This window comes from Anas platyrhynchos, chromosome 25 (assembly GCF_047663525.1).
Source record: "Anas platyrhynchos isolate ZD024472 breed Pekin duck chromosome 25, IASCAAS_PekinDuck_T2T, whole genome shotgun sequence".
NCBI lineage: Eukaryota > Metazoa > Chordata > Aves > Anseriformes > Anatidae > Anas > Anas platyrhynchos.
This window is the reverse complement of record NC_092611.1, coordinates 1,163,421-1,187,903: the sequence shown is the minus strand read 5'-3', so window position 1 is coordinate 1,187,903 and position 24,483 is coordinate 1,163,421. Positions and strand designations below refer to the sequence as shown.

General features: G+C 40.4%; 1 protein-coding gene and 1 pseudogene across 1 annotated transcript; one reads left to right on the top strand and one right to left on the bottom strand.

The window, feature by feature from the left end:
- LOC119716060 (serine/threonine-protein kinase RIO2-like) overlaps positions 1 to 24,483 on the bottom strand; it is a 117,487-nt pseudogene that overhangs the window by 8,751 nt on the left and 84,253 nt on the right.
- On the top strand, positions 3,322 to 23,346 carry LOC139999413 (uncharacterized). The gene is given in 16 exon segments (XM_072027578.1): positions 3,322 to 3,430; positions 5,039 to 5,120; positions 5,202 to 5,317; positions 5,833 to 5,902; positions 6,769 to 6,841; positions 7,932 to 9,428; positions 9,745 to 9,969; positions 10,692 to 11,123; positions 12,591 to 12,707; positions 15,261 to 15,431; positions 15,540 to 15,674; positions 16,518 to 16,900; positions 17,740 to 17,797; positions 18,639 to 20,386; positions 20,388 to 21,723; positions 23,198 to 23,346. Coding segments are annotated over 16 exon segments (6,684 nt in total). The 5' UTR covers positions 3,322 to 3,338.

The window sequence follows — 24,483 nt, the reverse complement described above, 5'->3', positions numbered from 1 at the left end:
ATGCTGGAAGAAGATCTTGATGTGGATAGCATGTCACTCCACTGGAGTCACAAAACACCAGATCAGAAGTTGGAGTCAGTCAACGTTGCATCAGGCATCAAGCAGCCATTAAAAACCCCAAAGAAGAAGCCAGAACCTGTAGAGGTCCTGTCGGGCATCAAGCAGCTCATGAAGACCGCCAAGCAGAAGCCAGAGCCTGTAGAGCCTACTGATTTCCTGTCAGGCATCAAGCAGCTCACAAGGACCCCACAGCAAAAATTGGAACCTACTACAGATGAAAATGCCTTGCAGAAATTGCCGGAGACTCCAGTAGAAAACAAGGAGGTAGTAAAAGATGTGACAAGAGTTAATTTAATCCAGAAAAATCCGAAATTGAAACATCAGCTGGTAGAAGACATGGTTGGAGTCACACATTCTCTGGACACTCTCCCAACAGTTTAATGTCCTTTTTGTGCTGTGGTGCCCAGAACCGCGCACAGTGCTCGAGGTGAGGCCACTCCAGGGCAGAGCAGAACAGGGCAATCATTTCCCTCGACCGACGAGCAATGCCAAGTTTTTGAAGTATTTTTGATTTTGTCCGTAAGAGTAACTTGTTCTCTCTGTCTAATTATTCAGAACTTTTAGGCGTACTTTGTTTCTTTCGTGCTTATTTTAAATACCTCAACTCTGTTTAACTCTGGCAGTAGGTAAAGGTCAGGTTGGCTTTCATTTGTTGTGAAACCACAGCCTGAAAATGAGGTTTCGAGCAGCCAGGCTAACCAATGCCCAAAGAGCAGGAGGAGCATTAAGTCACCTGCATCTCCATCTGCTGCCTGGCCTATCTCTACTCCCTCATTTCTAAGAACTTTCCTGTTCTGTTTCATGGAGGGGAAGAGAGCCGTACTCTCTAATCCCTTTTATAGAAGTCCAAACTCTTTTGTGACTCCCTTAAGCCTCAGAGAGAATCAGCAGAGAGCAAATACATGACTTGCTTTTAAATTGGCTTTATGTACTGCGTGGAGGAGGCTGGAGAATGAAACGTGAGGTAGTTGGGGCCTGCGCTTTGTAACCGCAGGCCACTGGTAAAAATGTGCAAAATGAAGAAAAATTGAGCATAATGATGGAAGTTATGTGTCTTAATGTAGTTAATTTTCATCTGTGCTTAAATGTTTTAAAGAGCATTTTAAAAATAATCTTCTCTATGTCACGAAGGGCTGAGGTGGAGTCCTTCCAGTCTAAAAATGTTTCTGACCCGAGTCTACATTTAAAGGGTTCAAAGGCATCTTCTGCTTGCCTATTTTCAGATCAGGGTTTCTTGTCATTTTTCATACCATATTATCTCATTGACTGGAAGTCAATTTTTGCTTAAATGATAGATATCAAGCGTAGACTTGGCCAAGAATGTGGATGGCCGTGATGTTGGATGTGGTGATGACAATTTTCTCTCGTATCAGCTTTCTACTTTTATGCAGTCAAGGCCTTCTGGTCAAGGCCTGAGTCACCCTGGCTCCTCACCAGTGTTTTTTTTTTTTTTTTTTTTTTTAAATCTTCACATACAGAGCAGCATGGGCTTTGTTTTGAGTTCTTGAGAGTCTCAACTTTAAGCCTTAGTACTCAATTCCTGTCAGGGAATAAATTTTTGTAGGTAACAGCAGGTAACTACTTAGATGACGACAACAGACTTAAAGCGCTGATTTTATTTTCAACACTTTTACTGCTGCTTCCTTCCGCGCTCCCCCTACTGTTACCCCTTCGAAGCGCCCTGGTTTTATGATGAAGAAAACAAAACCAAAACCAATTTGAATTAGGGGAGGAGCGGCTCAGCAGCCAGCCTCGGCTGTCTGCGTTAGTTTAGGAAGCTTTTAGCGAGCTGCTGCCCAACTGGGGCCTCCCGGGCTAAAAGAGTCCGTCCGCCGAGCGGCGCTGGATAGAGCCGAGGGGCCTCGAGGCGGCTCGACCGGGGCTGGGTGTGTGGGGCCGTGTCCCCCCGGGGCGGCTCCGGCAGCTCCCGGTGTCTCCGGTGCCTCAGGTGCCTGGAGCGGCGCGGCGGAGGGATACGAGCGGGCGGAGGCGGCGCTGGCGCGCGCGGCAAGGGCGGGAGGGACGGGAGGGACGGGAGGGGGGCGCCGCGGGGAGCGGCGGCGGCAGCAGGAGGGAGCCGGCACCGCGCTGAGGGGGTGAGCGCCGGGACGGGACGGGGTGAGGGGGGGCGGGGGGCTGCTGGCGTTGGGAATAAGCTTTAAAACCACACGCGGTTATTGCTGGGGGAAGCGGAGTGCCGGGGAGGATGCTGAGAGCGGGCTGGGATCGCTCCGTGGTGCTGCCCTTACGGTGCTTGTGGCGTGGGGGTGCTGGGCTTTAATCCCATGCGCGGGTTATAGGTGTTGTTGTAGGGCCTGCTTTCAAATGAACAACATGTGGCGCTGCACCGTGCACAGGCACACCCAAGGGTTTGCTGGCGGAGGGGCGCTGTCAGTGCTGTCACACGCTGTGTGTGTCTGTGGGAGCCCCTCAGGGAGCCGGCACCGCGGGGCTCCTGCCAGGCCTTTCCCCTTCGGTCCTTCCTTTGCTGACGGGCCAAGGGGTGAGAAATGTCGTGGTTTGGTCAGGTTTGTATTTAACGCAACGCTCGGGACCCTGATCCTGTGGTAATGACGGGTGCTTCAGCCTCCTCCTGGAGGAGGGAGCTCCCTGAGAGCCCAGGGGACGCAGTCGCTTCTGAGACCCAGCCTGCAGCGGGATTTCTGTGAAACCTCTGCGGGTGTGAGAGCTGGCACTGACAGGGAGCTGCAGATAAATAGCTCCAGCCGCAGTCACGGCTTCTCCAGGTTTGCTTCAAAGGCAGCTTTGCTTGAAAGCCAAGTCCGAGAACGTCCCAGTAGATGAGAGGAAGGTAACGCACCAGGTGTAGGTGAGCAGGAGTGACTGCTTGCCTGAAAATAGCTTTAAATCGCTCATGGAATGAACCATTGTATGAGTGGTGCTGCCTCTTTGCAGGCTCTGATGGATACCAAGCAGCTATGGCATACGTCAAAGCGGTATTGCTAAGTTTGTGTGAGCACGTGATGACTGCTCTTACCGCTGTTAAAAGCGTTGTTTCCTCCAAACGTGTAGTGCCCGCGCTCCTGTGCACGATTTCAACCAATGCTCGTGGTGGATAGTTCCCAGGTGCAGGGAAACACATGGAAATGGCACTTCGTTCACGTGGCACAGGCACAAGGCTCTTGTGCTGTACTTTAGGAGTGTTTTGAACGGCATTAAAAAAGGGTTACGTTGCTTTACATATTTATGAGAATAAATCATGACTTGGATGAGTAATTTTGACATTCTCACATAGGTAAGGCTTCTTATGTTGGAAGATGCCGCTCTTCGGGAAAATAATTGTAATTAAACGCAATGGGACCGATGGAATTCACTTTCCACTCACTGCAAGTTCTTGTTTATTTGGAAGGTGAGAATGTGTCGAGTACTCGGATGCATTGAAATAACATTAATGATAGTTCCTGCAGACAGAATCTTTTTAATATTTACTTGCAAGAAAGAACTGTTTGTATTTGTGAATGCTGTTCAAGGTAGGAAAAGTGGTATTGGACTCACATTACTTGAGCGGAACTTACTGTTTGTCATCGCTTTTTGACCTTTCCTTGTTTAAAAAAAAGTTCTTTTTTTTTCCCCAAAGTTTCTGTCAAAGAGATCCGCTAGAGCTATGAGATTGCAAGTAATCTACATGTGACGTGTGTCCAATTAGCAAGTGGTGGCACTCTTATCTGCGGGCAGGTCCTAGAGAACCAACCAGTGCAGAAGGGAAAGTGGCTTGCATTCAACTGTGCTCATACCAGTGCTCTTTTGCATTTATTTTTATTTTTTTAATTTTTTTTTAATTATTTTTTTGGTTCTCCAAGGCCTCAGTAATGAAATGCACGAGCTAGTATCAAGAATTGATAAATGTTTTTACTTCTCTTGAACTGGGTTTGCTCAGCACTTCTCTGATTGATTGATTAATATCTTAACTAATTATCCAGTCCTGCATCAGATCCCGTAGTGCCAGTCTGTGGGAAGCACTGCAGTGTCAATAATACTCTTCTTTGGCTTCAGCAGAGCTGCCCAGGCAGATGATAATCAGTTTTAATGTCTTTTTAGGCTTGTCATGAACAGATTTTTGGTTATTTTACCTTTTTTCCAGTATGGATTCTCTGGCATTACAGAAACATAAGCTCCTGATATTTTTTTGTCACAGTTGAAAGCCTTAGGTGGTTCATTTCTTCCCGTTCATTGCCTAATGTCCTGCATTTTTTTTCAGGCTTAATTGTCTTCAGGATCTCAACTCTTTTAGCCAATAAAGGTGAATGAGTTCAACGCTCCCTGGTGGGTTAGGCAGGGCAAGCCTGCATTCTAACAATTTTGGCCACTAATGGTAATCTGCGGCTTCACACTGGAGCCAGTCCTATAATAATTGGCTTTACTGGCGGATGAAAAGGCTGCTTCTCAGCCACTCAGACACTGTTTTTTTTGATCTCTGTATTGTTAGCACTAGGACAGATTTTGGACAGAGTGTATTTTGCTGATAACGTGACTTAGAATCCAAGCTTTAGACTCCGCGTTTCTCTTTCGATCCTTTTTACTGCAGTGCTGTTTTTTCCACCACTTTTCATCACAGAAATTAGCACCAAGTACAGCATTCCCCCTGTTTCTTACCTGGAGAACTTAGTGACTGCTCTCTTGCCTTAGGTCTGTTGGCATGTATTAAATGTATATGTCCAGAGAAAAGTGGTGGAATTTAAACTGCTGATCACATTCACTTTTTTCTTTGGTGGAGAAAAGGTTTCCCTGTGGTAGCAATAACTTTCTGGCTTTTTCCTAGTGTTCCAAACTCTTTTGGTGCGATAGACATCAAGTTAAGTATTTCATTCAATGTATTTTCTTGTCCCTTTGTTCTTCTGTGTACAGTCATCCAAATTATTAGCTGAAATTTGGGATGTCAAAGCACCAAATTCTACAGCAGTGAGATTTTTTGTCTTCTCTGCATGTCTGTAAACTCCAATTATATTTTCACCTCTAGGAGAACAGAATGTGACATCCGCATCCAGTTGCCTCAGGTCTCAAAAGAACATTGTAAAATTGAAGTAAATGAAAACGAGGAGGTAAGATATGCATATTTTAATGACATTTGTATTGCATTGTTGCATCTCATCGGGCTACTGAAATTTTTGTTTTATTTCTAGGCAATCTTGACAAATTTAAGTACAGTAAATCCTACGCAGCTGAACGGTAGCTGTTTTCAGCAACCTGTACCTCTGAAGCACGGAGATGTGTTAACTATTATTGATCGTTCTTTCAGGTAAGTGCCAGTGACAAACTGTCTCTGACAGACAATGCCTTGATCCTAGAACATGTTCTGCAGCCAAACAGTGTGGGGAACTCTGTGGACGGTCTCTACCTGCCGGATGAAGATACAGGAGATAGCAGTAGATGAATGGGAAAACCTAAAACATCATTTTACCATTTTCAGAAAGATAATTTAGTTTATTTTGTATCTCTTTACAATGTCTTATAGAGCTTCTCCAGAAGGCAAGACGGCTTAAAGATTTTTTTTATTACTTTTATGTATTATATTAAGCTAAATCAATAAAGATAGAATTGTCTGGAGAGATCATTTTGATTTTGTTTCAAGGACAAACACATTTCTAGGAGAAGAGAATATTTTGATGTAGTGAAAGTACTTTAAAGCAATATGTTGGTATTGCTGGGAGTGGGACAACTCTTTCTAGGTCATTTATCTTAATAATGCGAATTTAGTTATCAGCTATTTAACCAAAAAAATGCTTGTTTTTACTTTTAAAATATTTCATCCAGGTTTGAATATCCTCTCCAATCATCTCCAAGAAAAAGGCGTTCCAGATCTCCAAAAGATGAAACGCGGCAGGTAAATTTGTGGTGACAGGCTTACTTCTAAATACATTGGTATCAGTATTGATAAGGATGAATTCTATTTCCCTGTTTTGTTGTGGGTTTTGTCTGCTTTTTTTTAAATGAGGAATATTTTTTCAATCGTAGGCTAGCTTTCCGTTTGAAAATGCAAATGAACTCATATCTTTTTTAAACTCAATATATTATTTTTAGAGTTATCAGTTTCTGTTAATAGATCTATTACTCATCTATTAAGATTATAGGCAACCTATTGAAACGAATCCTTATCTTTTTTGAGGAGAGAATAGGATGCAGGAAACAAAGTATTAACATTGGATATACTTGTACTTTTAAATGGGGATGTTTGCCCTAGAACCTGAGCATTTTTTTCCTCCAAAAGTATGTTGTTTTATGGGCTAGTAAATTGTTGGAATTTATAAATATCAAACTAAGTTTATCTTTTAATAATTGATTTGCACTTGTTTCTTTTTTTAATTCCCAACAATGTTTTAACCCTTCAAGGGGATATTGCTACTTAGCGAGTACTGTGGCTATTGAAGATTTTTGTACGTGATGTTTCTCTTATTTAAATAAAATTCTTCCACTAGGTCTGGTACAAAAGTGAGCTTAGAATGTGCTTGTACATGTTCATATGCTACAGCTGCTTTTAGAGCTAATAATAATAAAACAAGACTTGAGCTCTTGCTGTGTAGAGTATCGGTTAGTGTTCTTAAGTGGTGAAATACTCGGTTTTAATTTGAGTGCTTTTAAACCTGTTCAGTATGCAATGCTTACACATTTATAAATCTAGCGTTTTCCAATGTTCAGTAGAAAGCTAAATAAATATTTGTTGCTCTGCTGTAACGTTGTACAAATTTACAGGTTCTTCATGTTCAGCAGGTGGCAGAAGTGGAGTTATTACATAAGCAAACTTCAGGATCTAAAAGATCTTCAGGTTGGTACCTGTATTATAGGGGGTTTGTGTTCATCTTCCTCCTTAATTTTAATTCTTAGCATATGGAGGAAAAACAAGGTTGAAAAGAGCAAAATAAATATATTTAAAGATTTTTCAAACTGAGCACAGTACACATTCCTGTGTCAGTGTACTACTGCATTGTACTTAAATGCTGTGATTTACCCATGCCAGGGGAAAACACATTGTTGCATTCTGACAAACGGGCAGTAACACTTTTTGAGAAACAGTATTGAACGTTTTGCTGAAACCCCAAAAGATCACGTTTAAAGATCTCCTTCCTAACCCCCATCTCCTTTTCCAAAAGTTGATCAGTGTGCTTTTTCCTTGTCTGTTAGTCTCTCCATCTTTACATGTATTTCCCGTTGCATCTAAGAGAAGTGGACATGTCAGCATTTGTTTTAGTAGATGTTCATGCTGGTATATGGCAGTGTTGAGACTGTGGATGTGTAAATGTTCACAAGGGCTCAGCTTCTTGTGGTTTCAAAAGGCAACTTCTTGGATGAACCCTGCTAGCTGACTGCTCTCTGCGTGGAAAATGTGAAGTGAAGCATGTTACTTCAGGCCTCCAGCATGCGTGCGGTCACTTGCTCTGTCTCATTTGGGAAGTGCTAGCTCTGTTTTATTGTCTTGCTTTACCCTAGAGAAGCATTGGTACAGTTAGAACAATACAGCACCTGGGTAAATGCAAGACAGAAAACTGACTGAATTGTGGTAAGCCGATCTCAGTGATTGTTTAGTTCTGTGTTCACAGATTTGTCTTGTGGCAGCCGTGAAAGATAGGTATATAAGCCACCGAAGAAAAACAGCAGCATGAAATACAAATTGCCTTATCTGAATGTGGGATAAGGTCCAGATTGCAACTTAAAATTTATTAAACATTTCACAACTAATGTTTTTATTATGAGAGAATTGTTATTGTAAACAGAGCTTTGTGTACAGTCCCATATCCTGGAGCCTGGTTGCTAGCCTTGGTAGAGGAAAGGAGGGAATTCTCATCTGTATTTAAGGAACTTTACTTATGTTTCTGCTTTTTTTACATAACTTTGTTTTTGCTTTGCTTACGCTGTAGATCATTCTGAGTGCAAAGAACAAAATGCTGATGAAAATAAACAAAGTACAGAGGAAAATATGTCCAAAGCCTTACCAGTTAAGCTACAAACACCTAAATCTTCATATAAGATAAAACAATCTACTAGAAAGCAAACTGAAATGTCTCCCTTTAGTAAACTCTATGAAACGCTGAAACATGAGATTAAAGTGAAAAAAACTCTGCAAGGAGGAAATGTACCTGAAAAAGCTGGAAAAGAAGGTGGTAAGGGTGCCCTGCAGGAACCAAGTGCTCAAATCGCATCAAGTTGTGATCATGTAAGCCCTACTGAAGAAAAAGAAATTGGCATAAGTGAAAATAATGAAGAATATAAAATGAAACAAGAAGTAATTAGTTCAGAACTTAATCAAATCTCAATGGTAGGAAGTGCTACCAAGAAATGTTTTACCAGAAGTCCGCGAACTTCTGTTTCAAAGGAGATGACAAAAAGTATTCTCAGGAGAAGTAACTTGCAAGATCATAAGGAAGAAAGTACACCAGGTAAATCTAAAGGCACTGAAGTTCCAGCCAAAACACCCAAACCCAGTAAGGAGAATGACAGAAATGCAGCATGTCTGCTGCAGCCATGCTCCATAGAACGCTTGGGTTATGCAGATGAGGTGAAAATCTACAACTCTGCAATAACAGCAGAGAAAATAGCACAGACAACAAACATGACAAACGTTTCTGAAGTAGACAAACATGTTATGTCTACACCAACCCCCAGAAGGAAGAGTCCTCGATCTTGTTTCATGTCACCTACCAACGAAGCTACTGGGGTGGATTCTGTAAATATTGGTACTCCGACAGCTCGAGGAGATGTGTTGTTGGAACACAAATCTTTTTCAGAAATTTCAGCTGAAATTCAAAGGGAAGATTCAGTGTGCAGAAATGATAGCCTCCAACAACAGCCTTTGGCAGAAAATAAATGCATAAACCAGAGACGAAACAGTAAACAACATACACCAAGAAAATCGGGGAAAGTAGAAGTGCTGAAAGAAATCTGTGATCAGACAAATGTAGATTCAAAAAAGAGAGATTCTGAGTCTCCTGCTTCTAATTCCAAGAGTCCCAGAAGAAATGTCAGACAAAGTAAAGAATTTGTAAACAAAAGCATCCATTCAGAGACACCAACTTCAGGAGAGATAACATCAGAACTGGCATCTCCTGCTAGTCAGAAATCTGGCTCTGGAAGAAAAAGGGGTAGGCCGAGGACCTCTGAACTGCGAACTGAGAAAGCACTGGAGACAAATGCAGTTGAAGAACACGACAATAAGACTGTAGACAGACAGGACAGTGGAACTCAACAAGATCTGGCCACCAATGGGTGTAATCAGAAATCAGATTTGGAAGATACTTGTGTTCTAAGACCTCGGAGATCATCATCAAAAAGGTCTTTGGGAAGTGCTAGTGTACTGGAAGACAATGAGGCTGTTGCAGAAATGAATGTTTCTGACCTGTTGGCTGAAGAAGAATCAGGTAAATAGATTTCGCGCCTTGTTGGCACTTAATTGGAGAAAATCTCTTAATTTTCGTGAGAATTTTTCCATTTAAATATATAATTAATTGCTGATACGTTGGTTCTGTAACATCATGTTTTTATATATATGACCCTAAAAATAACCAGTAATTTCTATAAAATTTTCTCCAATTGAATGTAAATGAGTTACTTTCTAATATGTTTCTGCCTTTAAAATGCCCAAGTAAGCCTTGTTTCCTGTGCTGGTTAAAATGGTGACTTCCTGGATTCTTTGATTTGTGGAGATATATTCAATTATTGCTATTTTTTGTTTAGGTAACACAAAAAGAGTGTCTCAGAAGAGGAAGAGCGGTGATCTGTTACCTCAGCCTTTAGGCAAGCGAAAAAGATTGTCTTTTGGTGGTCATCTAAGTCCGGAACTCTTTGACAAAAGTTTGCCTCCCAACTCACCCCTTAAACGAGGTGCGATTCCTGCAAGGCTGAGCTTACCGTTTGGAGGCTCCCCACGCGCAGTGCTGAAAAAGGCTCAGGGGCTGAAGCACTTTGCAGTCCAGGTAAATAAATGCTGAGGCTAATCGAGTCGCTAAGCTAAGTGATACGAACAGAACTTGTAAATTTAAAGACTTCTAAAAATGAATTCAAAATGAATAATAAAGATGTATGTTAGGAAGTGGACATATTGACTGGGAATTATAATGGTATTTTTTAATCAGCGTTTTTAAACTTTTTCCTCCAAAGGAGGATGTGCAGCTTATTGTTCGTCTACCTCTCTTTATCCAGGGGGTGTGCTTTATTTCATCACACGTTTTTGCTTGTTCTCATGCATGTTTTGGAGTATGTTTGTGTGCTTGTGCTTAACAGCAGAATCTACTGGCACCAGTTAATCATAAATAGCAGAAAAGAGACGCAATCTAGAAAGAGTAGTTTGTTGCCAGACTATGCAAGCTATGGCCGTGTGGCTTGGCCAGAAGTCTGAAAACATTCAGCTGCTGATTTAAGCTAGTGAAAGCCTGTAGTGCACTTTATGGGAATAAGACTGTTTTGAATAAACTAGAGTAACAAAGTTAATTTGTTCAGTTGGATTTGCACAGGCCATTGGAGGCTTTTGAAATTTAAAAGTTGTTGCCAATTTGCTTTCTTCTTAGAGAGTAACATCTAAGACTTTTTCAACTGATCTGATGCTATTTTATACTATTGCATTTACTTTCAGAGATAGAAAAGAACACTTGTAGTTTAGCTTTGCACAGTAATTTTTTGTTATTTTTTTTTCTACCAAGAACTTTCTGTATGTTTGCAAAAAGAAAAAATGTCACCAGAAAAATTGCCAGCCCAGACGCCCCCAGCTGCCTCTTCCCCTGACTCTGGAAAAGCAACACCGCAGCTTCCTACAGGCTCTCCAGCACCTTACAGAAAAGGGCGTTTCTCTGTTTCGCACATCACAACACCATCACCAATTGCAGAAGAGCAGAACGGTGTTGCAAAAGATATGAATACAGGGGAGAAAAATGGTGCCCTAGAGAAAACACCTAAATCTAATGGTGTTAGCCAAGATGATAAAACCTCAATGGCAACACCTAACAACTTAACAAGAAGTTCACGACGTAGTATGAAGACTCCCATGAAGAGGAGGAGTGGTGCTGTAGCAGTTATCAGTTCAAAAAGAAGAAGCGGTGCCTCTACTGCCAACTTACTAGGTTTGTTTCAGCAGTTAATTTTAATATGATTTCTACTGCTTTAAAAAACAGCTACAAAACTGAAGTAGTCCTATTATTAGTTTTATTCTGAGACCACCAAATGATCGGTGTATATTCTGATGGTTTGTGGGATTTTTTTTTTTTTGAATCATCTGAGAATTGCAAAATTTTATGTTCTCACACTTATCCATCGCTTTAGCAACTAGATTTATAACAAGGTATTTAGAACGCAAATCCTAATACTCAGAAACTGAAAAATGGTAGAATTAAGGTTCTGTTTGTTAGGTTAATTGCGGTATTGATCCTCCAAGTCCCTCAATTTGGAGTAGTATATAACTGATACAATTTCAGTTCAATAATTTTTGTTGGTGAAAACATGCATTTTACCTGTATTCAGCTTAGTTTCTTTATGCCTTTTTCCCTAGCCAGTTCACACACTGTCAGTTGTAGACTGGACTGCCTGTAAGTGTTGGGTGTATGGCAGACATCATGGATGATAACCATTGAGACACAAATATTTTAATTGTTGAACATTCAAATTCAAATGTTGGTCAAAATAGTTTTGATACCACTGGAAAAATTGAGAGGGAATCTGGTTCTTGAAAATTTAATCTTTATGAAAACACTTAAAGATGAGATGTCTTTAATTTATGAAAACAAATTATATCAATTTGACTCTTTCAAATTTAAAATTTCCCATCAATATCAACATTCATCTGGCAATTTATTATTCTTTGCTATCTTCGTTTTTTGTAGAATCATTTTAAAGTTGTGAATAACATGCTGTGTGCAGTGTCTGTGTGCAGTGTCTCAGTGATAGTCCTATTATATGGTGAGATAAAATCACAGGCCTTCCTGGTTAATCCTGGATATGTTTCACTTAAAAAAAAAACAAAAAACAAACAAACAAACAAAAAAAAACAAAAAAGCAAAAAAAAAAACAAAAAAACAAAACAAAAAAAAAAAACATTTTTTTGCTGTTAAACCTTACATTCTGTTAAGGAAAAATTCAGGTAAAATAAAGTGCAAGACTGAAAGGCTTATGGCAAATTTGTAATGAGGAAAATATTTCACAGAATCGCAGAATATCCTGAATTGGAAGGAACCCACAATGATCATCAAGTTTAACTCCTGGGTCCTTAAATGACCGCCCAGAAAATCAGACCACATGTCTGAGAGCACTGTCCAAATGCTTTTTGAACTCGAGCAGAGAGTGAGGACAGAGTGAGGTCAGCACTTAGCACAGATTCTGGAACTGTATGACGCTTTTTGTTGTAGAAACGTACTGGATGCTTGGACACTTGTACTGGATGCTTGGACGCTCGTACTGGATGCTTGGACACTCGTTAAGATTCAGCTTGAAATTGTGATTTCTGACTACAGCAAATCCTTTGGAATCATAAATAGCTGTGAAGTCCTGTTTACACAGCTGCCAGTTAAGGTTATCGTGTCTGTTTTGCTTCGTAGTTGCGAAATCTTGGGCAGAAGTGGTAAAATTGGGTGTTGCAAGACCACAGGCAAAGGCCGTTAAAAAACGTGCCCCAAAACGAAGACCAATGAAGAAGACAACACAGTCACCAAAGGTATTTGTTTTACTTCTTTTTAAGGTTTGGGGGTTTGCTTAACCTTGAAACAGCTTGTTGGCATTTAACTGCAGAAGCTGGAAGTTTGAGATTTTGGCAAGATGTTAAATGGGTATTGGTGTCTTTCTCACAGCGTGTAAATCTACTTGAATTTACTGAAATGTATTAATTCAAAACATCTTAAGAATGTATCTAAATAACTAATTGTGTTGGGTGGATGGAGTAAGTATTTGTCCCTTGTCTGTAGTTGAAGCTGTAGTGCTGTTTGAAAGAGGTTCTGTTCCGGTTTAACCACTTTACGTGGTGGTGAGGTTGGTCGTTGGATGATGGTGAAGGTCTTTCCCAACCTAAAGGATTCTATGCAGGTGGAAAGGAGTAAGACTGAAAGACTCTCAGGATAATCCCTGAGCGTTTCTGAAAGCTAAGAAAACTTGTCTCAGATGCTCATTGAGCGTAGTCACTCAAATCTTAAACGAATATATGAGCTGCATTTCACAACGAATCAGCCCTTTAAAGTAGCTGCAATTTAACCACTTCTGTATGCCCAGCAGTCTGTATTAGCTAAACACGACCAATAAATTCGTGTGGCTAAAGCACACCTAGAGTTGAAGCTGGCTGTGTCTGTGAGAGAAAATAAAAAGGGTTTTTTTAGATATGTGAATGGAAAAAGGAGAACTAAAGAATACATAGGGCCGCTCCTTGACAGGGAAGGTCTTCTCACAGACGATGACATAGGCAAAGCAGAGACGCTTAACGCCTTCTTTGCCTCTGTCTTCAATGCCGATGATGGGCTTCGGGACCCAGGGTGCCCCGAGCTGGAGGACCGGGACGGTGGGGATGACAAACTCCCAACCGACCCTGAACGTGTGCGGGATCTGCTACTCCACCTGGATCCCTACAAGTCCATGGGTCCGGATGGGATTCATCCCCGGGTGCTGAAGGAGCTGGCGGACGTCATCGCGGAACCTCTCTCAATTATTTTTCAACGATCCTGGGAGTCTGGAGAGGTCCCGGTAGACTGGAAGCTGGCAAATGTTGTGCCGATTTTCAAGAAGGGTCAGAAAGAAGACCCTAGCAATTACAGGCCTGTCAGTCTCACATCAGTGCCTGGTAAAATCATGGAGAAGATGGTTCTCGAACGTATTGAGGCGCACCTGGGGGACAAAGCAGTCATTGGTCCCAGCCAGCATGGGTTTGTGAAGGGTAGGTCCTGCCTAACTAACCTGATTTCCTTTTATGATAAGATCACCCGTATGGTAGACCAAGGGAAACCAGCTGATGTGATTTTTTTGGACTTCAGCAAGGCTTTTGACACGGTTTCCCATAGGATCCTACTGGACAAAATGTCCAGCATACAGCTAAATAAAAACATCATACGATGGGTGAGCAATTGGCTAACGGGCAGGGCCCAAAGGGTTATGGTGAATGGGGCTGCGTCAGGCTGGCGGGCGGTCACCAGTGGGGTCCCTCAAGGCTCCATTTTAGGGCCGGTACTTTTCAATATTTTTATAAACGATCTGGATGTAGGAATAGAAGGCATTTTGAGCAAGTTTGCTGATGACACCAAACTTGGAGGAGTTGTGGACTCGAATGAGGGTGGAAAGGCCTTGCAGAGGGATCTGGATAGGTTGGAGAGCTGGGCGATCGCCAACCGCATGAAGTTCAATAAGAGCAAGTGCCGGGTCCTGCACCTGGGACGGGGAAACCCTGGCTGCACGTACAGACTGGGCGATGAGACGCTGGAGAGCAGCCTAGAAGAGAGGGATCTGGGGGTCGTGGTAGACAACAAGTTGAATATGAGCCGGCAGTGTGCCCTGGCAGCCAGGAGGGCCAACCGTGTCCTGGGGTGCATCAAGCACGGCATCGCTAGTAGGTCAAGGGAGGTGATTGTCCCGCTCTACTCTGCGCTGGTGCGGCCTCACCTCGAGTACTGTGTGCAGTTCTGGGCACCACAGTATAAAAAGGACATGAAACTGTTGGAGAGTGTCCAGAGGAGGGCTACGAAGATGGTGAAAGGCCTGGAGGGGAAGACGTACGAGGAACGGCTGAGGGCACTGGGCCTGTTCAGCCTGGAGAGGAGGAGGCTGAGGGGAGACCTCATCGCAGTCTACAACTTCCTCGTAAGGGGGTGTCGAGAGGCAGGAGACCTTTTCTCCATTAACACCAGCGACAGGACCCGCGGGAATGGAGTTAAGCTGAGGCAGGGGAAGTTTAGGCTGGACATCAGGAAGGGGTTCTTCACAGAGAGAGTGGTTGCACACTGGAACAGGCTCCCCAGGGAAGTGGTCACTGCACCGAGCCTGACTGAATTTAAGAAGAGATTGGACTGTGCACTTAGTCACATGGTCTGAACTTGGGTAGACCTGTGCGGTGTCAAGAGTTGGACTTGATGATCCTTAAGGGTCCCTTCCAACTCAGGATATTCTATGATTCTATGATTCTATAATAAACTTGTGGAATCTCTTGAGTGATTCTGGCTAGGTTTTAAATAAAAGGGATCTTTGTGTCCTAATTTTTATTTATTTTTTTCCTTTTTTTTTTTTTTCTTTTTTTCCTCCAGAAAGAAAAATAAAAGGTCATTTTAGCACAGGTCATGCAGAATCTCCTGCTACAGTAGTTGTAGGCAGAGCGCACTCTACCACTGGTAGAATAGCTGGACAGGTCCCTAAAGTGGTGAAAAATCCAATCTCGAAACAAAACTTGAATATGGATGAAAGCTTCACAGGTACGTTGTGAGATTTTTAAAACCTGTTACTGGTTCTGCCAACTGTGCACTTTTTTTTTTTTTTTTTTTTCCGAAACAAGTGCTCATTTTTCTGAATATAATTTATAGGGCTGGCTGAGATGTTTAAAACTCCAGAAAATACAAGTGGAGAAACATCACCTTCAAGCACTGTTCGTGACAGTGATCTTACACCACCGTGCACGACAATGGACACTTCTGAACTGCGTACTCCTGAAGAATCTGGTATGGTTGTTAATTGGAAAGAAATTATTAAAGTATACTTTGGGGTAGCTGTGTCTGCAACTCACTGATAGTGCATAGCCTAATGCTAGGCAGACTTAGTGTAGAGATAAAGCATCTTGCAACCATTGATTTTTTTTTTATCATGTATTGGAGGACATTTTCCAGTAGTTCCAGTTATTTTTTTTGGTAGGTGTTATTTTTTTATTCATTCAGTTTTATATCGAACTTCTAAATGCTGAAGTATTGTTTCAGGCAAACCTTGTGTTGAAGCATGGCAATCCTTTAATCAATTGTCAGGGGATACATCTAGATTCAATGACAAAATCTTACGGCAGGGAGTGGTTATGCTGTAGAATTTTGCAAAGATTCTACTTAAGAAAAATGTCAGATTAGGAAGATTTGTGTTAAGATGATCCTTAGCTTTTTTTTTCTGTCTTTTGCATATGACTTTGCATATCAGTCGTGTTCCTGAATAACTCAGAATTCTTTAAATTCTGTTTTACTAAGAATTTAGCAAAAGTGAGCATCTAGTGAATCACCAACAAAAATCAAGAATGAATTATCCAATATTCAGAGTAGTAATACTAATGATTTTTATCAGATTAAATAAAAAATCATCAAGGTTTTTTAGGCTTAATTTTTTTAACGTATGCTGTGCCTTGTAGGAGCTAATTGCCTTCTTGCTAATTACCAAACCAATTGCTGAAACACAGTTTTGGATTTAGCTTGTAGAAAGCTTTGGCTGATTGAATCCATTTTTTACTTAGTTATACAGCGATTGGAATGTTTGGATTTCCTGCTTAGTTTGTTTGCCAAATTAGATAAACCTACTGTTTATTTCAGGAGAGATGATGGTGTCACCATTAAATACTCCAGATTCTTCAGGAGAGATACTGGATTGTCATGACATCTCAGATTTGATGAGAGAGGAGGAATCTCCAAAGTCTATATTTGAAATAATGTACTCCAGAATTCCAGAAGGAATAGCTATGCTGGAAGAAGATCTTGATGTGGACAGCGTATCATTAAGTGCAGAGAAACAAGCCTCTCAGGTGAAATTGGAAAGTAAAAGGAAAACACCAGATGAGAAGCTGGAGTCAGTCAACGTTGGATCAGCCATCAAGCAGCCATTAAAAACCCCAGAGAAGAAGCCAGGACTTGTAGAGGTCCTGTCGGGCATCAAGCAGCTTATGAAGACTGCCAAGCAGAAGTCAGAGGAAACAAAGGTAAAATATTTTCTTTAGCTTTTGGAAAGAGTTTATTTAAGCTTGGAGCCTGTGGTTGAAGTGAACTCTTAGGCCATCTAATAAGACATGTTTTATATCATTGTATTTTCATTAAAATATCTCATGCACAAGACCTGTGGCTGACAAAATACCTTCTGGAAGAGCACCTGATGTTTATTTGAAAACAGTGAAGTTGACAACCTGTGTTTTCCTTGGTAGCTTTGTCCAGGTGTGAATGGGTAAAAACCAGAAGATGCAGCTGAGTACAAATTTGAAGGAGCACTTTTTTTCTAGTCATTTGTTTCTGTTATGTTTAAAGCACCCTTAAATTACTTACAGACTACAATGGAGTTCTTTCTGTGCCTTCCTTTTCATAAGTGGGATATATGCATGTTTGTTTTTTTTTTGTACAGCTTCTTCATAGCTTGTAGATTAAATTCAAAACACTTTTTTTCTTTAAACATCCAAGAGCACTGAGCTTTTGCCAAAATTTGGTGTTACCACGTAGTCAGTTGATTGCTCTTCATGCCCATAAGGCTTTCATTCACTGCTTGCTGAATGGACACCAATTCTACTCTGTTTGCTTGTATTAGGATGTACTTTGTTTAGAGGAACCCTACCTAAATGGCTGCTGAGGCTGCTCTGGGTTACCATTTTGACCTTACAATTCGCACCTTCATCACTCTTGTCATTGGTGTATTTTATTAGCCTCGATTTTTGTTGACTCCCAGATCCATAGATTAAAATGAGTATTGCTGGTCTGTGTAGAACTACAATAAAACACTTCAAAACATTCAAATGATTTAGATTCAATAACCCTCTTTTTCTAATCTTACTAGACAATGTTCAGCCCGTTTACTGAATGCTTTTTAAAACTCTACTGTGTTGTCTTTCACTGTAAAAACTGCTACACTAGCTCAGATAACAAGTATTAAGTTCAATTTTGTGGTAGTACCAAATATATGATGCAGTTAGCAAACGAAGTTGGCTTCATTTTCTCATAAAGTATTTGGCAGGACTTTTTTCAACTGTTTCACTCCCAATTTTCTATTAGTTAACTATTTCTTGTCCTGTCAGACACACACAAAAGTATTGATTATTGCTTATTTCCTTAGGTCAGGTCAGAAAATGTTATGGATCCTAAGCAGGAAGATGCTGTAACTGCTTGTACTAATGGCAGTCGTGAGTATGGTAAGTACAAACACTTTTATTTTAACTAGAGTAATAATGAATATGCAGGACTGTGTGTGTTGTTAGGAAGTTTCAATGTGCTGTAAAAATTCCAAATTATATAGTATGGAAGGAGCAAATATCTCAGGGAATTTGAGCAGTAATCTGTAACACAAACCAGTGTTGGCATTCTATTGGTGTTTAAAAAATGGTGTAGTAGTTTGATGTAATAACGGTGGCATCTCCAAACATACCAGTGTAAAAAACAAACAAACAAAAAATCACCTGTTGCTAAGGTATCCACTTAAAATCACCTTTATTTGCAAAGACTTTCAAAATATATCTTAAAGCTTGAGTGCTACCTGTCAAATAAAACAAATAACTCTGTGTACTAAACTGGGTTTTATTCTAGGAGTCTGTTTAAATCCCTGTTACTTTTTAAAATAAAATATGATTCATTTGAGCAAGACCGCTTTACTAGGAAAATGAAAACTCAAGAGATACTTTGATCGGGCATAGTAATGTATAACTTTTGATTGTGCTCTTTTCTATATGACAAACTTTGTAGGGGGGAATAAAACTGTTTTAGAAGACAAAGGAAATACTTCACAAGATAAAGATTCTCAACAAAAGTTGTCAACTAGCGAAGACCACTCTACCCAGAGACTAACAAGGGGCAGACCAAGGAAGACTGTACATCCACCTTCAACAAAGCAGTGTGAAAAGGATTTAAATTCAAAAGAATTGCAAGGTCTGGAGAAAAAGAGCATCCAAGAAGAGATGGGAGAGATCAGTACTTCAACTTCAGTAGCTAAAAATACAGGAAGAGGAAGGAGAACAAATCTTTGCATGGAAAAAGAAATTGTTTCAAAGCATCCTGTTGAGAAAACAGTTGAAACCGTTTCACTTGTGGAAACGCAGGTTGATACTCGAAGACCAAGAAGAGGTAAAACTAAGGAACCTAAGGAGTTAAAACATCCTAGTGAGGATCTTGAGTCTTCTGAAAAAGATTCTTCAGTGCTACAAAAAGATCCTGCAAATAGGAAACAGGCTTTGCAGGAGTATGATATCAGTAGCACATCTGTAACTGAAGATGATCAAAGCAGAAAGACAGAAGGCGTATCTAGTAGCACTCAGGATGAAAATCACCAACTGCAAACAGATTTAAAAAAATCTGAAAACACATCTGACAAAGGTAGTGTAGAAGACAGAGAAGAAATTCTTCTATTGCATCAGAAGAGGTCTAGAGGAATGAAAAAAATAGAAAACACAGAAGCACTGCTTCCACCCAAAAGACAAAGAAGAGCTAGGAATGAACAGGTTGAACAAGCTCCTTCAGAGGAACTTCATGGGACGACAAGGAAACTTCGTAAACACCAATCAGCAAAATTACTACAAGGTGATGAGCAGACTTCTGAGACTGCCCCCACAGAAGCATCTGGAAACAGAACTGAACTTGAAGTAAAGGTAACAGAAAAAAGAGGTAAGTCTTCAAGAAATGCTAGAAAACAACCAACAGAAGTAAAACCAGACATGTGCGGGATGGCACTTGAAAATACACAGAATGTTCAGAAAGCCAAGGAGACTTCAAATGAAACCATTACGGAAACAAAATCACCCACCAAAAATGAGAGGAAAGTATCTCTGGGAGATGAAGCGGAAAATGCTCAGGAAAATACTACAAAGGCATCTCAAAGATTAAAGTCAGAATCACCTTCTGGAGAGACAGATAAAATGCCAGTAACTGTTCTCAACTTGGAATTCAAACAAGAAGCAAACAGAACTAGAAGCAGGAGAGGGAAAAAAGACTCTTCAGAGAAGAAGGCTGATGAATTTGCCCAGGATGTAAACAGCCTAGATCTTATGCTTAAATGTAAGTCAGAAACAGAGGAATCTTCTCCCAAAGAGTCTTCAGCCTCTAGTTGTGTCAAGCAGGCACACCAAGTAATGAAAGACCAGAACAACACAGCTGACACATTGGTAACTGCTCTAAACAGTGATGGCATTGCTCATAGACATCAAAAGCAGACAAGAAATGAGCAGGAAGCAAATGAACCAAAGCAAACTGAAATCCTGCAAGAGAATCGAACACCAAATAATAGAATTACACGTAGAAGACTTAGAGGAAGAAGAGTTAATTTTAAACTTGAAGAAGCCAGTTCCGAAGCTCTAGGAGAAGAAAGGAATTTACCTGGGAATGAGGAAGGAATGGCTTGCAAACATGATCAACGTGAGGCTTCAGAAAATCCTTTAGAAGTAAGGAGGAGCAGAAGAAGGCAAGCTGATTCCATTCCACAAGCAGCTTGTTCTACCTTTACGAAAAAAAGAAACCTTAATTAAAGATCATAGTAAAGATGAGACTTCTACAAAAGATCAAGATCCAGCTTTGGAAGCTATTCCCTCTTCAACAGAAGAAGTTCCGCTGAGAGGACGAAGGCGGTGAGAGGTTGCTGTAGCATCACAAACGGTGAGTTCTCTTTCTATCAGAGAAAAACGTGGCTTGCTAGAAGGTGATGATAAAAAGATGACTGTGAAAGAAGATCAAAATCCAGCATTGGGAGATAGCACTTTGCAGGCAAAAGCAAATGCATCAGCAAGGGACAAAAGAAAAGAGATTGATCTAGCAGCAGAGGCAAAAAGTTCAGCTTCTCTCCGGAGAAAACGTGGCTTGTCAGAAACTGATGACAAAGAGGAGAGTACTAATGAAGAACAAAACGTGCTTTTGGAATCGGTGTCCTGTGCAAAAGCAAAGCCATTAGGAAGGGGCAGAAGGAAAGAAACTCCTCCAGTGTCACACACAACTAATTCCATTTCTCTTAGAAGAAAACGTGGTTTGCCAGCAGATAATGGTAAAGAAGAGGCTCTTAAAGATCAAAATGTTCCGTTAGGAGCAGTTGTTTCAAGTCTAAAAGATCAACCAAAAAGAGGCAGAAGGAATGAAGCTGCCATATTATTAGAAGCCACAAGTTCTACTCCTGCTCGGGGAAAACGTAACTTATCAAAAGAAAGTAGCAGAAATAATAATCATAGGAAAGCTAAACAAATGATTTCTGAAAAACCCTCTTCCGAAGAAAAAATTGACCTTTCAAAAGGGTACTCAGGGAAAAAGTGTAGTATCACTTCACTGGCTGTTAGTTCTAGTTCACTTCAAGGTTTGCCAGAAGATGGTAAGAATGAAACTCCCAAAGAGCAACAGGGTATACTTTTGGAAGTAACCCAATCAGGAAAAGAAAATCCATCGAAGGCAGGCAGAAGGAAAATAGTTCCTTCCAAATCTGAAGAAACTAGTTCAACCTTTCTCAGGGAAAAGCTTGTCTTGCCTGAAGACAGAGGTCAAAACGGAATCCTTACGGAAGGTGAAGGTACAGCTCTGGAAAATAACTCATCCCAGGAAAAACAAAGGCAACTGAGAAATAAGAGGAAAAATGTACAATTCAAACCAGAGGCAGCTACTTCTCTTCGTGACAATGGCAACTTGCCTGAAAACGGCAACATTTCGGAAATGCAGTGTTTGATACCCACTGGTTCTGAAGAAAGTAATCAGTCTGGAAAAGGAAAAGAGGTTAACCCTACCCAACAGACAACTTCCACTTCTCGCAGAAGAAAATGTCTGTTGCCAGCAGATGATGTACCACCTAAAAAATCAAAATCAGGTGAGGAAAAAAAAATATTTCTATTTTCTACATATAGCTAAGTCTAGAATTTTGTACAGGTTGTTATTACTGTTGGCTGCCATAGTCTAATGTAAATAGAGAGTGGGTCTTTAATGTAGCAAAGAGAGGTAAGTAAAGAAGGGGCTAGGTTATCCTGTACAAACCAGATGTTTCTCCAAAGCAGAATGGATTGATTGTATGGCATCTGACAGCTGTATTCCTCTTCTGCTGAGTTATTCAAATGCTCTCATGCTCTTCTGCTGTCTCAATCCGTAACTTGCAGGTTAAATAACAGCAATTAACTAACTTACAGGTGGTTATGAGCATAGCATGATAATTACATTTGTAGCACCCATTGTCTGTGCTTGTTTTCTCCTAAATACCATCTAAGCTCCTGCTTTTGTATGTCCAGGTTTTGGGTAGCTTGTACAACTTATCCGTGCTGTAATGAAGTTGGTGCTAGAAGGACTTGGAGCTGTATTTGAGCTCAAATGACAGCAGAAGTTCCACATGTCTCTCACTTTTCCCGTTTTTCAGTTTTATTTTCCCCAAGCCAATAGAGCTCTAGCTTCAGACACTTGAAATATTCCCTAAACCTTTCAGCTGGATGTGATAAAATTTTAAAGATACCACGTTGTAATAAGAAATTATCGTCAAATAAATATAATAAAATGGAAGTAATGAATCTTTACAGATGCACAAAGAATTTTCTGGCAGGTTATGTGCATTAATCCTATTGTGATTTGGCCATGCTCTCGTTTCATTTCTCTTCATCTCTTTATCTGTTACATGTGCTTATCCAAACGTAACACGTACATCTATTGTGGCAGGTTCCCCTCTTGGTTTATTGACTTCACACTTCTGCTAGTTTTCACTTCTTGACACTGCTACATGCACCTCCCAAAGGACTGATCTCTCCCAGTGCTTTTCTACCGGTCTGAATAGTTTCTTTTGGGGGGAGGTCCTTTTTCCCCACATGGATTTTAGTGGTGGTGCTTGGGTCGATGCTCATCTCTTGGAGCAGCTTCACTGGTCTGTGCCATGTGGATTCTTCCAGAAGCGTCCAGTGTGTTTGTTACAACTACAAGCCTGACTTTGCAGTTCTAGCTGGACAATAAATTAGTTGCTGTACATTCATTTTTGCTGTTTTTTTCTTCAGTGTTAGATATGTTTTAGTTTTACATATCAGTAGAAGAATTTTTAGCTAAAATAATAGCTAATTGGTTTTGGTGCTCTCATTAATGTTAACGTACTTTCAGAAATAGCTGTATGTCCTTGGGGACCTATTTTAAAGGATATTGGATGTGCAGAAGTGTGGGTTTTGTAACTGGTTTGTTGAACTCATAGATGTAAGCTTTGGAACGTAGTCATTAGGGACATCTCCCTTCAAAAACAATGGAACTGAAGATTGACTTTCTATAAAATGCTTGATTTATGATATAAATTTCCATTTAATATTTCTGTCTACGAATAGAGAATGATGAAAACGGATCACCCAAAAAAGGGAAAAGAAACAAAACTGAAGAAAAACTTGAAGGCAATCTGAAGACAACTCAGACTGCTGGAGGGACGAACAGGACAACAAGATCAAGCACAAGAGCAAGTGCAAGAACAAGAAAATAGTCTTAACAGTTAAAGAGCCAGTTTTTAGAATGATTCTGTAAATGACATTGGAATTTTTAATGTGACTTGACTTACACTCAGATTTTAAGTTCAGATTTTGTAAAGCTATCGCTGATGATATTATCTAAGTACTTTTCTTAATATGTTTACAGATATGATGCCGCCTGTTTTAGTAGATACATATAGTGGTTCCTATACCATGCGATGCTTGTGCAGAATGGCAGGTAGAAAAATAAATCTTTTATGCTCGTATTTATCCCCTTTTTTATGGTAATGAGTACAGTAGCCAGGAAGCCATGTTACTTTACTGCCAGTGTAATTGTAAGCTATTTTCTGCTTAAATTTTATGTGCTTAAGTCTTATTTTTTCATTAAAGTTCTGTAAATATTCTTTTAAAAACTATAGATTTATTAGTAGAACTACTATGAATGAAAATGCTATTTAAAAAAAAAAAAAATTACTGAGAAGTACGGGTTTGTAAGCCGTTAAATTTGTAAACAATTTAGGACTTAAGTGTTTTGTGTTCTTAGGAATAATTAAAGATGTAATTACTACTGTCCTCTTACAACCATATTTAATTTTTTTAGCCAAATGCCATAATTTTTGGAAGTGTAATGTGGGTGCCTCTGAAATTCAGGCAATTCTCTTGTAAACATGGCCACGCTGTGCAGTGCTTGTAAAGGGAGGTGAGCACTGGGAAGAGGAGCAGTGAGCGTATGAGGTTGCGATGTTGCCCTTTTCAGAGCTGCAGCTGATGTGGAGTACTGAATGTGGTTTGGAGAATATTTTCTAGAGGTCAGTGTCTGCGGCCTGTGGATAATGTTGGCGTGCACACATCTCAAAGGGTGGTAGCTTTCTGTTCCTCTATGAAATGCAAAAAAAAAAAAAAAAAAAAAAAAAAAAAAAAAAAAATTCAGCTCAGGTATCTATGCATTTTTAAAACCCCAGTTAAGAACCTACATTTTCATATAGTCTAGGAGGAGTAATAGATTTCTATGGAAGGACAGATAGAGTTTATTTTCTGATGTTTTTCTTAGGGCTTCTTTTGGAGAAGATGAATGGCCCTTTGGGCAAGTTCTGATTTGTGAAATCCGTGTTTTCAAAGTGTTACCACAAGAGGAGTGAGGGGTTGCTTCC